At 44.4% G+C, this 15,045-nt stretch overlaps 1 protein-coding gene across 1 annotated transcript in view; it reads left to right on the forward strand.

Moving 5' to 3' along the window:
- Positions 1–14,664, forward strand: part of LOC135880024 (tyrosine 3-monooxygenase-like) — a 52,606-nt gene extending 37,942 nt beyond the window's left edge. The window contains exons 10-13 of the mRNA XM_065406141.1: positions 188–244; positions 3,588–3,683; positions 11,825–11,958; positions 14,505–14,664. Of these exons, the coding sequence (XP_065262213.1) occupies positions 188–244; positions 3,588–3,683; positions 11,825–11,958; positions 14,505–14,664 (447 nt within the window). The remainder of the gene's footprint in view (positions 1–187; positions 245–3,587; positions 3,684–11,824; positions 11,959–14,504) is intronic.
- Positions 14,665–15,045: the final 381 nt, after the last annotated feature.

Consider the following 15,045-nt stretch of genomic DNA (forward strand, 5'->3'; position numbering starts at 1 on the left):
TCTGGTTCCTTCTGCTGTGTAGATGGGGCCAGAGAGACAAAGGTATCCTGGAAACCCCTGTAGGACATATTGGTTGACAAATAGCAATGACTATTTCATGTTAGAAATGAGATAGTACTCCTCTATGTCTGTCTTTCTCCTGTTGGCTAAACAATAACACAAGTATAACATTGTCTACTTGCTTTAGGCTATTGGACTGGCTTCTCTTGGATCATCTGATGTTGAGATTGAAAAACTGGCAACAGTAAGTATAGATTACACTTTAACATCAGAGATAAAATACAAGGGCCCTGATTTTGAGAAAATACTGAGTGTTCACTTTCAGGTGTCTCAAGTTGGGTACCCAAAATGGAGGCATCACAAAAGTCGTCTCTGAACTGTATCTCCAGATCAGGAAAGGGCAGAAGCATGTGCTCAAGTCCATCCTTCTTCAGGAAAGCAGATAAGCACATGCGTAACTTTAAGCAAGTGTTTAATTATTTTCCTGAATCTGAATGTCTTCCTGAATCAGGGTCTTCATTCAGTTTCAGCCACAGAAAAGTCACCAGTCACTTCCAGCTTCACATCACCCCAGCTACTAGGTCAGATTACCTGCATCCTACTATTAAATTAAACCAGCATTGAAAAAGAGTTTATTTTTGTTGGAGCACAAACCAGCAACTAGCTGTGATGATCCACAGTTGCAAACACTAGAACTATCAAAAGCCTGACTCAGCTGACCCAAGCTCTGAGACTTGCTGCTGTGGGTCTATTTTTGAAGTATAGCCGCACCCTGGGTCATTCTTTTGGGAATACCTACCATTTCATGCAAGCTGGCCTATTCCAAAGGCACATACTTGTTCATCAGGATGATTTTTGAGCACCAGGAATAAATCAGCTATGTCGGGGTGAACTACCAGTCTACGGAAAGCTCTACCAGAGGCAGAGGAATCCTTCCAACCCTCCCTTATACAAGCAGCTCCTGCAGCCCCTCTCTGATGAGCCCACATATATCTTTGCAAACCCTGCAGTTCTCAGTCTCTTTGTTGCAGACCAGGAGAGGGTCACCAATAATAGCCATGGGGTTGTGAGCCTGTCTAATGATCCCTTTCTCCAGTCACCTATTGGAGAAGATTTGCTCAGCCATGTATGACAGGATGCAGATTGAGAGCAAAGTGCCCCATAAACCTTTTAAATCTTCTGTGGCGCCTACTGTGAAACGCAGGAGCCCAGGCATCCCATAAAATGCCATGACAGGAGCCACACTCCCGCCCTCCCCCAAACTCCTCAGGAGTCTATGGCACACCTGAGAACGACTCTTTGTGGGTGAGCAAAAATGGGAAGAAAAGAGCTACGTTGTCCCTAGATTCCATCTAGGCCAGTACTTGGGAATTCAGCTCTGTGGGGGAACAAATTCATTCTCTTTAGTTTTTTATGGTCATCTAATAAAGTGATGCAAACTACGGGTCAGATTGCAAACCCCTTACGTGACTCATCCAAGTGGTCCCATTAACGTCAATGGGACAACTCCTGAGACTCCTGGCTCATCAGTGAAAGTATGGGGTCCACAATCTGGCTCTAAATCACCAGATCACATAGAGACACATTCTGACTCCTCCTGCTCAGGGCCGGCTCCAGGCACCAGCTTGCCAAGCAGGTGCTTGGGGCGGCCACTCTGGAGAGGGGCGGCAAGTCCAGCTATTTGGTGGCAATTCGGCGGACGGTCCCTCACTCCCACTTGGAGCGAAGGACCTTCCGCCGAATTGCCGCCGCAGATCGCGATCGCGGCTTTTTTTTTTTTTCCGCTTGGGGCGGCAAAAACCCTGGAGCCGACCCTGCTCCTGCTGACCTTACTCCATGAGATGTCTCCTGAAGTCAGTGGGACCACTTATGGAATCAGGCTCATGCTGAGGCATGAGTGCTGTTGTCACAAGCTAGTTCTTAATTGCCTCTCAAGTGAGATGCATGGTCTAGTGCCCAGAGCACAGGTCTTGGGAGCCAGGAATATCTGCATTCCCTCTCATTTTTGATACTTCTCTCTCTCTCTCTCTCTCTCTCTCTGTGATCTTGGTTAACTCATTTAGTTGGTCTGCTTCAGTCTCTCCACCTGTAACAGGGCTATTACTGCCTATATCATAGGACCATTGTGAGGACTATCTAGTTAATGTAATTAAAGTGTGCTGCTAAGTGTTATGAGATTGATTTTACTAAAGCTAACTCTGAACCACCATTGATTCCTTCATCTATTCAGTTCTTAATATTTAGATTGAACATGTTCTACACAGCTGTGTGAGAGCAGGACAGATTGAAAATTGTCAGCATTCCTATTTGAACTCACTGCCCAGACAGCATCATATCACATATCACACTATAGCTGTGAGTGTCAAGATTCAAGATCCTCACTCACTTAGCATCACAGAAGTGGCACAGGGGTACTTTCAGAAAGAACAGGGCACCCCATTCCACCTTCCTATCCCTCAGGATCCAACCAAAGAGATCCTATACTAAAAAGATGAGGAATGGGAAAAGATCCCCATTAGAAAATAAAAAGGACCTAGATGATTAGAACATCACAAATGGAGTATTATCATTTGAAATGTGGGTAAAGTAGTTAGAAGAGAAAACCCCTAAGGAACAACAATCCTGGGTGTTTGTTTCTTTGTTTGCCTGTTTGTTGTTTGGGGTTTTTTAATTGTAAATGTCCTTGCTAATAACAAGTCAGAGAACTATGAAGGTCTATATCAAAGAAACCAAGATATATAGGTAGAATAGTCTCATACTCTTCTGTGAAGTATCAGCAACTCTTTAAGCGGAGTGCTGTAAACAAATCACATAGGGCTTGATTGAAACTTAGGGCTCAGTCCTGTGTAACAGGAAGTGCATAGCTGAATGCCCCAGAAGAGGGCCTGAGATGAATTGTGACACAGAGCCACATTGGGAATATGAATGATTCCTTCCTTCCCTGTTGTTTCTTGTTCTTGGGGCAGGTTATAGGTTCCACCCCTCCCTGCCCTTCTGCTGGAGAAAGGTACTGAGTGGATAGGCCCTGCTTCCTCCCTCCCCCAGCTTCCCCATGTCTGAAACCGCAATGTGGGAAGTGTTAACAGGGTTGCAGAGGGGGAAAATGTCCTAATTCCCTTACTTTCCTGAGCAGGTCTGTAGGGCTGGGCCATAATCCAGCACTTAATGTGCAGCTACTTCAATTTGCAAGGGCAGCCAAAAGATATTTGTCCTTGTTGTCTGTTGTAATGCGATAAAGATGGAATGGGCTTTAATTTTAAAATGGATGTTGGTGCTAAGGGATGGATAATTTCAAATTTCTGCTAATAGTGCCATACAGAGAATGGAGGGGAGGGGACCTTTCCTATTTCATTTGGCTCAAGTAGTAGATAAATTTAAATATATAAATATGTAAATATATACATATGTAAGGATATTTTCTTAAAATATACAAACTTAATGCTTAAAGATAACTAGAAATTAAGAAAAGTAATAAGGAGAAAAGAAACAAAAGAAAGATAGGGCACAAGTCAAGTAAACAAAAAGGGAGGTGATTATTAGATTAGTTTATGGTTCTCACAAACTGATTAGTTGTTCTTGGTTATCAGCTCTATTGGTTTACTATTGAGTTTGGTCTCTGCAAACAAAATGGATCCATCAAAGCTTATGGGGCAGGACTCCTTTCATCTTACGGGGAGCTTGTGGTAAGTAAAATGTATTTATTATTGACTGATTCCTATGATCCATTTTCTAACATTTGTGGGAAAAGTTAATGAATGTTTTCTGACATCAAAATATTCTGAGAATCATTTTAAAAAACACTTGATCACCACGTTTAGAACCTTACTTCTCCACTCCTCCCACCCTAGAGAAATTCAGATATTCCCTTCTCTCCTACAACAGCCATCACAAATGTGAATAGAAAAATTATAGCGTTGTCTGTCTTACAACTAAATAGCCAACATAGCCATGAAAACTAACTATACTCGTGAACTAATAGACTGTCTCCTTACGGTACCTTCACCAGTACAAGCTTGGTCTCTCTCAGCATATGCACAATGTGCCCAGCCATTTGATGGCATCATCAGTAACCAGGTAGAGAGCCGGTAGCCCGCCCTCAAAATAAGTCAGTGAGCACTTGTCAAGGATATGCGACAGACTGAAGTTGACTGCAGCTGTATCGCAGGTCATTAGAAAAACCCTATTTAAAGAGATTAGCTGCACAGTTGCCCTGTCCTGTTCAAAACTGGATGAGATTACTAGGGCCCTACCAATTTCAGGGCCGTGAAAAATGCATCACGGACCATGAAATAAGCCCTTCCCTGTGAAATCCGATGTCCCCTTGTTCCTAGGAGCACCCCAGCAAAGGGGACTCCTTGCTTGGCTGGGCAGGGAAGGGACAGGACTTGTCCATCTCCTGCACAGCTGCTCTGTGGGGGGAGACCAGACCCATCTCCGGGTGCCTTCCCCTGCTGCAGGACGCTCTCTGGGACTGGGCAGCAGCCCCAGAGGTTCCTGCAGCTGGAGGAAACTTGTGGAGTTGTGTCTGATCTTCCCTGTGCTGCTGGGAGCGCCTGAGCAAAGGGGGCTCCTAGCTCCGGCAGGCCAGGGGAGGGACAGGTCTTGTCGATCCCCTGCACAGCTACTCTGTGGGGGAGGCAGAACTCAGACCCACCTCCACCTCCAGGAACCTCCTGCAGCTGCAGGAAGCTCTGCGGTTGCTGCACAGAAGTGAGGGTGGCAATCCCATGACCCCCCTATAACAGGTTCGCAACCCCCACCCCCACAATCCTTTTTGGGTCGGGACCCCCACGGTTACAACACCGTGAAATTTCAGATTTAAACATCTGAAAACATGAAATTTACCAATTTTCAAATCCCCTGGCCGTGAAATTGACCATAATGGACCGTGAATTTGGTAGAGATGACCACAGATGCCTTGGCAGATCAAAACCTGGCAGACAGAAGCATGGTTGTCCGACATTAAGCTAGTGTAGCTGCCTGTTGTTCACTAGAGGGCAGTGAGTCTTCTGGGATTGGTGTGCTCCTACCTCCTGCAAACCAAACTGCAGGGTTCAGTTTCCAAACTGAATGGTGCATGGTTTGCAGAGCTTTCCCTTATGGTCTGCAGGGAAAGCTTCCCTCATTAACACTAGTATAGAAGTATGTGTGTCTTTGTTACAATATGGTATTGTGATCTTGTGCATGACCGTTTTTTAAAACTGTATTATAGAGGTACAGCACCTATACATATAATACTGGACTTTCTCGCTTTGAACCAAAAGATCAACGTGCATCTCCACAAATTATGCTCAATTACCATATATTTGGTTTAGACTTGTACTTGTTCTAGGATAAAGTCTGCAGGCTACTTGTATTTTCTTAAACTTCCCTCTGCCTTCACCATGTGCATTGTCAACAAATATAAAGTTTATAGCTGATTTTATTTATCTTTTAAAACCTGTCAGATCCATTATCAAAACTGAATATGGAGCAAGGCTCAACATTTGTTTTAATCCCCTTATATGTCTGAATACTTTATAGCTTTAAATCTAATTTATTTCAACGCTAAGCAGGGTAATAAAGGATACTGGTGCTCATGTCTCCAAATACGTATGTTTTGAGGCACCTAGGTTAAAGTTCAGAAGCTCAGCAAAGGTTAACTAGTAGTTTTTCAGCATGGCCTCTAGTGATTTTGACAGAGCTTTAAATCTCCTTTAAGTGATTAATCACAATAGAGGAATCCAGTCAAGTCCTAAGGCTAAGTCTGTGGTGAGAGAAACTGAGTTAGTATACGACCTTGGTTGTAAAGGCTAAAGTTACATCTGCCATTTAACTCAATGTAGAAGGCAAGCAATTTATATTGCTGCCTAATTTTCTCATTAAGAACTGTAGAATCATTCGGAGATGTTTTAACTCCTTCCCTGCGAACTGCTGCTACTTCATTTTAAAATGAACTGCTTCCATTCAACCATTCTATTCTATTTTATCAAGGTTCTCATACCGCGTTCATCACCGTAGTCTCCAAGTGCCTTCCAATATCTCATTAAGTAACTCGACTAACATCTGTGTGTGTTCTCTCATTCTCTATCCCAGGGGGATATTTTTAAAATATACATGTTGCTATGTATTTATGTTACAGAAGGCAAGGCCAAAGAGATGCACCTTGCTCTTGGGGTGAAAGGTGGTGAGGTTTATGATGGCCCTTAATACCTGGCATGGAGGGGATCATTCCACAGTCTCAAACCAGCCCCTGAGAGAGTTCTAGCTCCAGCAATCTTTACCCTTATTGTAGAGAATTCCGTTGTGTCAAAGAAGCGGAGTTATTGACCCTGATTTCTATCCCAGAGTACTAGGTGGTCTTTTAAGTATCCTGGGCCCAGGTTACAGAGAGCCATAAAGGTACAGACTGAGACCTTGTACTTGAATTGAAATTCTATTGGAAACTAGTGTGGAGAGCAGAAGATAGATGTGATGTGCTCGCAGTAGTCTATGTTGCAGGAGGAGAGGTGCTGGGCCATGCTGAACTAGTTAGGGCTTCCTACGTGCTGAAGGCTTCATGTCCAGATATATCGCAGTGCTGTAGTTCAGCTGAGGTGTGAATAAATGAGGCCAGGTCACTATCCACCAGGATGGGACAGAGTCTCTTAGCCAACCAGAGCTGATAGAAAGCATGATTCATGGATACTGCTATATGAGAGCTTGGTGTCAGTGAAGAATCCTAGAGTACTCCTAAACTATGAATTGAATTATTCAGTTATCTATGGATCTAATGGAGACTTCTCTGTAGCAGTACACTCTTCCAAATGTTCCACCAGCATCACCTCAGCTTTGCTCAGGTTCAGCTTCAGCCAGCTGTTCTTATTCCATAAACTGATCTCATCCAAGCACTGGGCCATCTTGATGGTAGTGGTATGATCCTATGTGATGAAGGATAGGTAGAGTTCTGTGTCCTCTGCATGTTGTGGTTCGTGAGTCCCTGTCATTTGACCGGTTCACCTAGTGGCTGCATGTAGGTGTTGAATGGGACCAGAGAACCATGTCTGACTCTAAGCCTAGCAGTTGTGCTGAGTCTGCTAACTAAACTTGCCTTCCCTGAACTGTATGGATAATCCCAAATCGGCTTTCAGTATTATACTATAAGTTCACTATACCATAACTGTCAGCCATTCAGCATTATGTAAAACTAGTAGCTGACAGCCTATACTGTTGGACAGGTGTAATTCATCAAATCATGTGTGTAATATCATGGTGCTATTCTAAACAAAAAGAACTTTCAGTCATGTTTGTAGCTGTTCCCATTACTTCACACTGACTACAGATCATCTAGACTTCTGAGTGATGTTTGGGGTTATTGTATGTGCTGGTTGTGGTGTTATGTGTGGGTTGAGTTGATTTGGGTTAGGTTGTGCTGATTTGAGTGGGTGACTAATGAAGTGTATGTACTGCCATGAGGGTCTATGTGTGTTCGGGGTTATTGTGTATTCTGGTTGTGTAGGTGTCTGTGTTGATTTGTGGCGGGCTGTGCTGAGAGACTTGCATTGATTTGTGCGGTTGGCAGCTGGGTGCATGGGTGTGGCAGTTGGGCCAAGTAATCACCATCTGGGCAGTCTCTCTCATACAACCAATGAAAATGTTGCATGCAAATTAGCAGTAGAGTATGGGTGGTGATTGGTTGAGTTACCTCTGATACCACAATGGCCTAGGACTATTCTCATGACATAAATGCCTTACTGTAACTGTACACCACACGGATGCAATTCATAAAGTCAAAATGGCTGAAAACTTAAAAATTGGATGGTAACAGATTGTGAAACTCAGTGATGACTCAACCTGGTGATATTCTGAACAAAAAGAGCTCTCAGCCATGCTTGTAGCTGCTTCTATTGCTTCACACTGACTCAACAGACCTTTTAGGCTTCAGAGTGACGTTTCTGGAATCTTATTATAATATTCAAAAATTCATAGATTCCAAGGCCAGACTGGACCATTTGATCATATAGTGAGTCTCACCTCCTGTATAACACGGGCCATAGAACTTCTTCAAAATAATTCCTAGAACATATCTTTTAGAAAAACATCCAGTTTTGATTTTAGAATCCACCAAGACCCTTGGTAAATTGTTCCAATGGTTAATTACTCTCACTGTTAAAAGTTTATGCCTTATTTTGAGTCTGAATTTGTCTAGCTTTAACTTCCTGACATTGGATCATGTTATACCTTTCTCTTCTAAATTGAAGAGCCCATTATTAAATATGGGTACTCACAGACTGTAATCAAATCACCCCTTAACCATCTCTACATTAAGCTAAATAGATGGAGCTCCTTGACTCTATCTCTATAAAAAGCATGTTTTCTAATCCTTTAATCATTCTTGTGGCTCTTTTCTGAACTTCTCCATTTTATCAACATCCTTCTTGAATTGTGGACCCCAGAACTGGACACAGTATTCCAGCAGTGGTTAGACCAGTGCCAAATACAGAGGCAAAATAACCTCACTACTCCTACTCAAGATTGCATTATTTATGCATCCAAGAATTGCATTACCCCTTTTGGCCACAGAATCGCACTGGGAGCTCATGTTCTGCTGATTATCCACCACAACTCCCAAATCTGTTTCAGAGTCACTGCTTCCCAGGATAGAATCTCCTATCGTGTAAGTATGCCCTACATTCTGTGTTCCTAGATATATGCAGTTACATTTAGCCATATTAAAACACATATTGTTTGCTTGTGTCCAGTTTACCAAGCAATCCTGATCGCTCTGTATCAGGGACTGTCTTATTTATCACTTCCACAATTTGTGTGTCATCTGCAAACTTGATCAGTGATTTTATGTTTTCTTCCAGATCATTAATAAAAAATGTTAAATAGAGAAGGACCAAGAACCAGTCCCTGCGGGACCCCACTAGAAACATACCCATTCAATGATGAGTCCCCACTTACAATTACAGACCTAAAATTGAGACCTATCAGTTAGCCAGCTTTTTTGTGTGCATTGTTAATATTATATCTTTCTAGTTGTTAATCAAAATATTGTGCCATACCAAGTCAAATGCTTTACAGAAGTCTATTACATCAACACTACTACCTTTATCAACAAAACTTGTAATCTTACCAAAAAAAAGATAAAAAATAAACATCCAGGATGGGCTCTGTCCTACATACAGTAAACTGTAAAGGCCCAGACTACTGTTTTGGCAGAATTCAATATTGTACACACTTCCTTTGTAGCACAGCGAGCCCTTAACCTCTATTAGTTATATCAGACCATCCGTGTTAAGCAGAACTTCCTTCTAAAATCAATGGGGAGTTCTGCTTACACACTGATGGCACAATGTGGTCCCATTGTTTTTGAGTTTCTAAAATCTGTCCTCATTGTTTCACAAAGCTAGTAACACACATGCAGCCTTTTGCTTGCACATTACTAATACACGTAACTCAGGCCATGTCTACATTACGAGTGCTAGAGTAGCACAGTTATGGTGCCATAACTGTGCTGCTGTAGTGTAGTAGTGCGGATGCTTCTTATCGCACTGGAAGGGTATTTTCTGTCATTGTAGGAACTTCACCTCCCCAAGCAACAGTACCTCAGTCGAAGGAAGTATTCATCTGTCTACCTAACTGCGTCTACATGGGGGTTATGTCCGCATAACTACCCCTGAGCTCCATAACTATGTCTTCATTTTATATATATAAATATTTGGCCATACGATTAGGCAAGTTCTGTACCATTACCCCCAGCAAACTACATTACTGAACAAGTTAGGGTGAACCTCAAAATATTCAGAGTTCTGGTGTGGTTCAGATAAGATTCTAAAAATTTGCTTAATGAACTTATTTGACTTTCTCAAGTCAGCACATTGAGCTGGAAATCCCATGAAGTATCACTACCTCTTGCAATTTTATCACTAGTGTCATGATATTTGGTGATGTTCTTCAAGCCACAGAACATGAATTAACGAGAATCTCAGCTGCTTTTTTTTTTAAATGAAAGTTTCTAGGTGCTTCTAGTCATAGTCAGAAACAGACCACACAGAGCCTTTTTCATGGGATTTGGGTACTTCCTATAGCAAAACTGGCTGAAACCAGCAGTGTAAAACACACCTCCAAACGTTTCTGAATCTTTAGAAAATGGCTATGTAAGTGTGTAGGCATGTGTGGCTGTCCCTCACTGTCAATCTTCGAGGCTGGCCCCACCTCTTTGCTGTCACGCACCTGGAATGACAGTCTGTACAAAAGAGAAATTAGCTTAAAGAGAAATTTGTCTCTAGGTCTCAACCCTCAGGCAGGGCAGAGCTGTGAATAGTCTATGAGCCCAGGCCCTCAAGCAGGGTGGGGCATCACACAGTCTAGGGCTCAGGAAGGGGGTGAGCACCACACAGTCTAGCATCCTAGCTCAGCAGATGGTAGAACAACACAGGTCTCCTGGCCTATGGTGTGGAGGCTGCCACCTCAGGGGTGAGATGGCAGGGGGACGCAGGCCCACCTGACTCCACCACATCCCAGCCCAGGGCCCTAACAGTTGCAGAGTGATCCAGCCACAACATGCTGACCTAGAGTCAGCCAGCAACGTAGCCAGACAGTAGTCGACTGCCCATGGCTACTACCTGAACCCTGGGGTCATCCTCCGTCTCCCCAGGGTACACTGCCAGTGACAAGCCCAGCAGCTTCTCAGTGTCAGCCAGGTCTGGCAGCTCTGGCACCTCGGGAGAGTCCTTAGACCAGAAGTCTTCTGCAGTCTCCTGCATCAGCAGTGGGGAGAACATGTCCATCTCCCTTGGTGGCTGCAACCCAACTGAGCTGCAGAGTCCACCTTTTATACTTCCTGTTCCTCTCCCACCCCTCTGCTTCTGGTGTGGTGAGTGTGGCTTTCCTGGTTCTGCCCACTAGGGGGCATCTGGCTATCCCTCGCTGTCAATCTCCAAGGGTGGTCACACCTCTTTGCTACAGGTTGGTTGTGCAACAGGCTAAGTGGAACTGGAGAAAGAGGATAAGATGTCAGGAAGAACATACACTGGTGTGAGACTAGAGGCTCAGGAATGCAGGCATGAGGATTGTTCCTGAGCGTGGCTTGAAGACAAACAGCCATGCCTCAGAACATAAAGGTGGCCTCTCAATATGTTTAATAGAGCTTTGTTTCTTTCATCGCCATGAGCTTGTTGCATAATTTATTGCTAATTAAATAAGTTAATGGGACTTTAAAAATAAAACGTGAGGATTGTGAGGTGAAGGGACAGCTGTGTTACTGAAACCAGGAGCTTCACCCGCAGCTCATTTGCTTGGGAGAGACCTGCATAGTCAAAGACTTCATAGCACTTTTTAGCATTTAGAAAGAAATTTCAAATCATTATCTGATAAGAGGCAAGTGACTCAAAACTAGATGGTTAGCTCAAAATCAGAGATAATGTCATCAATCTCTGAATGATAGAGAGCCAGATTCTGCCATCCTTACCCACTTTGGTAAAAGGGATTATTGTTATGACATTTTTTCTGTCAACTCCCTATCTAGTATTTATACCTATGACTTGCATTTGCCTTCTTTATTAACATTTCAGAATAAATGTTTAAATAGCTTCACACCCTGAATTTGATTCTAGAAAAGGGTTACGGTATGCCCACCCTGCATTGTTGCAATGCATGAAACATCTTCTTTTCCATGTGTGTTGTATTAGTGAAAAATTATGAAAAATAAACTTTAAACTGTAAATGTAGTATCCTAATCATAATTTATCTTGCCCCATCCCGAATGCACTTTAGAATCTTAATCAGTACAGTGGATGTTTATTTTGTTACGTCTTTATGCACAAATTCTAACCTTTTGTGTTGTTTTTTGTTTTTAAAGTATGCTTTATCAAACAACCCTGAGCACAAACCGTTCGATCCCGAACTGACTGCAGTTCATCTGTATCAGGATCAGACCTTCCAACCTGTCTATTTTGTAGCAGAAAATTTTGAAGATGCCAAGGCCAAACTCCAGTGAGTCTGCCATTGATGCACATTCTTTTCATTGAGACAGATACACTGGGCCAGATGCTAATCTCCAATGCACAGGAGGCACTACTACACCCCTGCCCGATCTGATAGCTGAGCTAAGGTTAGAAGCTGGGCTCCATTTACAGTATCAATGTAGATACATCATCATTCCATAAAATATGGTGGCTGACTCAGAATACACACGATCTGCACATTATTTTAATAAATAAAAGTACACCTCTCCGCCGATATAACGTGACTCGATATAACACGAATTAGGATAAAGCAGCGCTCCGGGGCAGCGGGGCTGCGCACTCCGGCGGATCAAAGCAAGTTCGATATAACGCGGTTTCACCTATAACGCGGATAAGATTTTTTGGCTCCCGAGGACAGCGTTATATCATGGTAGAGGTGTACTGCTTTTTAAAAGTAATAGTTGCATATAAGACTCCATCTACATACTTATCCAGCCCCCAGCCCCAACATACAAAAGATGCCTTACTCACATTTGTCCTCGCACCATCTCTCTGAGGTAGGTTCTGTTGCTGAGAGGTAGAGAGATTAAATGACTTTCCCAAAGTCACACAGGAAGTTTGTGGCAATCAGGAATTGAAGCTAGATCTCTTGTGGCCCTGTCAAGGGGCTTTACCATAAGGCCATAGGCGCTGACTCCGTGGGTGCTCTTGGGCTGGAGCACCCAAGGAAAATTAATAGTGGGTGCTCAGCACCCACCAGTGGGTTCCTCCTCCCTCTCCCCCTCCCAGTGTCTCCCACCAGCAGCAGGCCCCGCCAATCAGCTCCTCCCCCTCTCCTCCCAGCACCTCCCACCTACCCTGATCAGCTGTTTGACGGCATGTGGGGAGGCAGGAAGAGGTGGGGGCGGGGCTGGGTGATGCATGCCCCAGATGCCGGGGAGTGGAAGGGGCAAGGGGCCAGGAGCAGATGGGGCGGGACCAGCCAGCCCCTCCTCCGGCTGCCAGGATGCCGTTCTGCAGCATGGCGGGCCGGCGTTGGCAGCTGCCTGACATAGCCTGCTCAGCCTGGCTGGGGAGACAGCTTCCGCTCCCTGCCTGGGCTCAGGTGCCAGGGACCGGGGGTGAGAGAGCCAGAGCCTCCCTCCACCTGGCACGTTTCCGGCTTGCTCAGCCATGGTCCCCAGCAGCCAAGCCCCGGCAGGGAGCGGAAGCCGCCTCCCCAGCCAGGCTCTCTCAGGCAGAGCAGCGACCGGGAGGGGTGGCATTGGAATGGCTCCCTCCCACTCCCTGCCCGAGCTCCCGCCTGCCAGGAATGTGCCCTGGGGGGGGCAGGTGCAGAGGGATGACAGAGTGCCCCCCCCCAAACACACACAGGTAACGTGTGTCGGGGAAAGCACTGTGACCCAGGCTGGGCATGGGGGAGGGTCACCAGGGGGGATGACATGTGACTGGTCACGGGACCTCCTCTTTAGATCGCGCCCCCCCACACCACCACCCCGTATGGGGAGATACCAATTGTCTATGAGGTGCCCTCGGGGGAGGGGGCGGAACAGGGGTGGAAAGAGGCAGGGTGGGGCCTTGGGGGAAGGGGTGGGGCCTGGGATGGAGTGGAGGTCGAGCACCCCCTGGGAAATGAGGAAGTCGGCGCCTATTCATAAGGCCATCCTTCTGTCCCAACTGTGTAAGCACAAGGGAACAGAATTAAAATTCACAGTCAACCTAAGTTCTGGCATAACATTAGAGTGCAACCTAGGTAACATTCTTATAAAACAGGGTGTGTCTGTGGGGGGGGAGATATAAGTTCCTAGATTTTTTTTAAAAGGTAATAAAAAATCCTATTGTGTAACAATGCCCTCCCCCGCTTTTAGCAGTGTTTGAACACTGAACCATCAGCACATTAGCTGGCAGGAGGAGAAGGCAGCTATTAGTTTGTAGTGGTGGGTAAGAGGCTGCTGGGGACATGTGATGGGTCAGGGTGGGGAATTCTTCAAGGAGAGCCCACTCCATCTGTCTTTCCCTCAACCTCCTGGAGACGCTGTCTTTTCCAAGGGTTCCCAGTGTACAGTCTTCTATTGAGGTAGTAGCAGCAATTTAGGCCTCACCTTAGGTTACAGTGTTCAGTTATTTTCACACTCTGCCAAAATGTTGCTGACAACTCACCTGACTGAAGAAAAATGGTGATTTTTCAAAAGTGTAAATCTCTGTCAAACCTGAAGAGAATGTTATGGAGCAATGAAAAGGCAATTCTCTGGCCTCAGGGCTTTATCCAGTCCAAATTTCAAAAGCCTACTGCAATGGAGGTTTTGCAGCATCTCAAAAAAGAAAAGCTTCACAAGAATCCTTCATGGTGGAAGGTGTTAGGTAACCTAAATGTAGGGATTGCTTCCAGCTCCCCCTATAATTATATAAATTCCAAATGGAAACATTGACATAAATGACATAAATGACTGCTATTGATGTAAAACAGGAGTAACATAGTGGTAAATAAGGCCCTACAGGTTTTATGTTTAGGGTTTTGTCTGCAGGTTCAAATGTCATTTACCTATCTCTTATATTCTCCCCCCACCCCAATAGAAAATATGCTCTGAAGATCAAGAAGCCTTTTTCTCTTCACTATGATCCATTCACCTGCAGCATAGAGGTTCTGAATACACCTCAGAAAGTCAAAAACACGCTCAGTCAAATGAAAGAGGAGCTGAAAAACCTCTGCTTTGCCCTTGAAAACATTTCTTAAAAGCCAGTCTTAGCTGGTGCTGAAATGTGTACAAATAACTGGAGAACTTACTGATTTCTAGTGGTGAAACTGCGTATCTGAAGATCCTAACTCATGAGTAGCTGAGTCAGTCTAATCACCTCACTGAGTCAAGCTACACAATCTTAGCCACATTCATTACTTGTTATAGTATGTTTCAGTGACAAACAACAAAATCTTCTACTTTTGATAGACGATATAAGCTAGTATTGAGTGGAGTATATTTATCTACTGCTGTACCCTTTATTGCGTTATATTGATATATAGACACCCATGCCATTTTTCTAGGGCTATCTCATTGAATGACACAGCTTTTCAGACATGTGACTTTTGTTTGCCAGTTAAATGACCCCAAACTATCAG

The sequence above is a fragment of the Emys orbicularis genome, chromosome 1, assembly GCF_028017835.1.
Source record: "Emys orbicularis isolate rEmyOrb1 chromosome 1, rEmyOrb1.hap1, whole genome shotgun sequence".
In the NCBI taxonomy this organism is placed as follows: Eukaryota; Metazoa; Chordata; order Testudines; family Emydidae; genus Emys; species Emys orbicularis.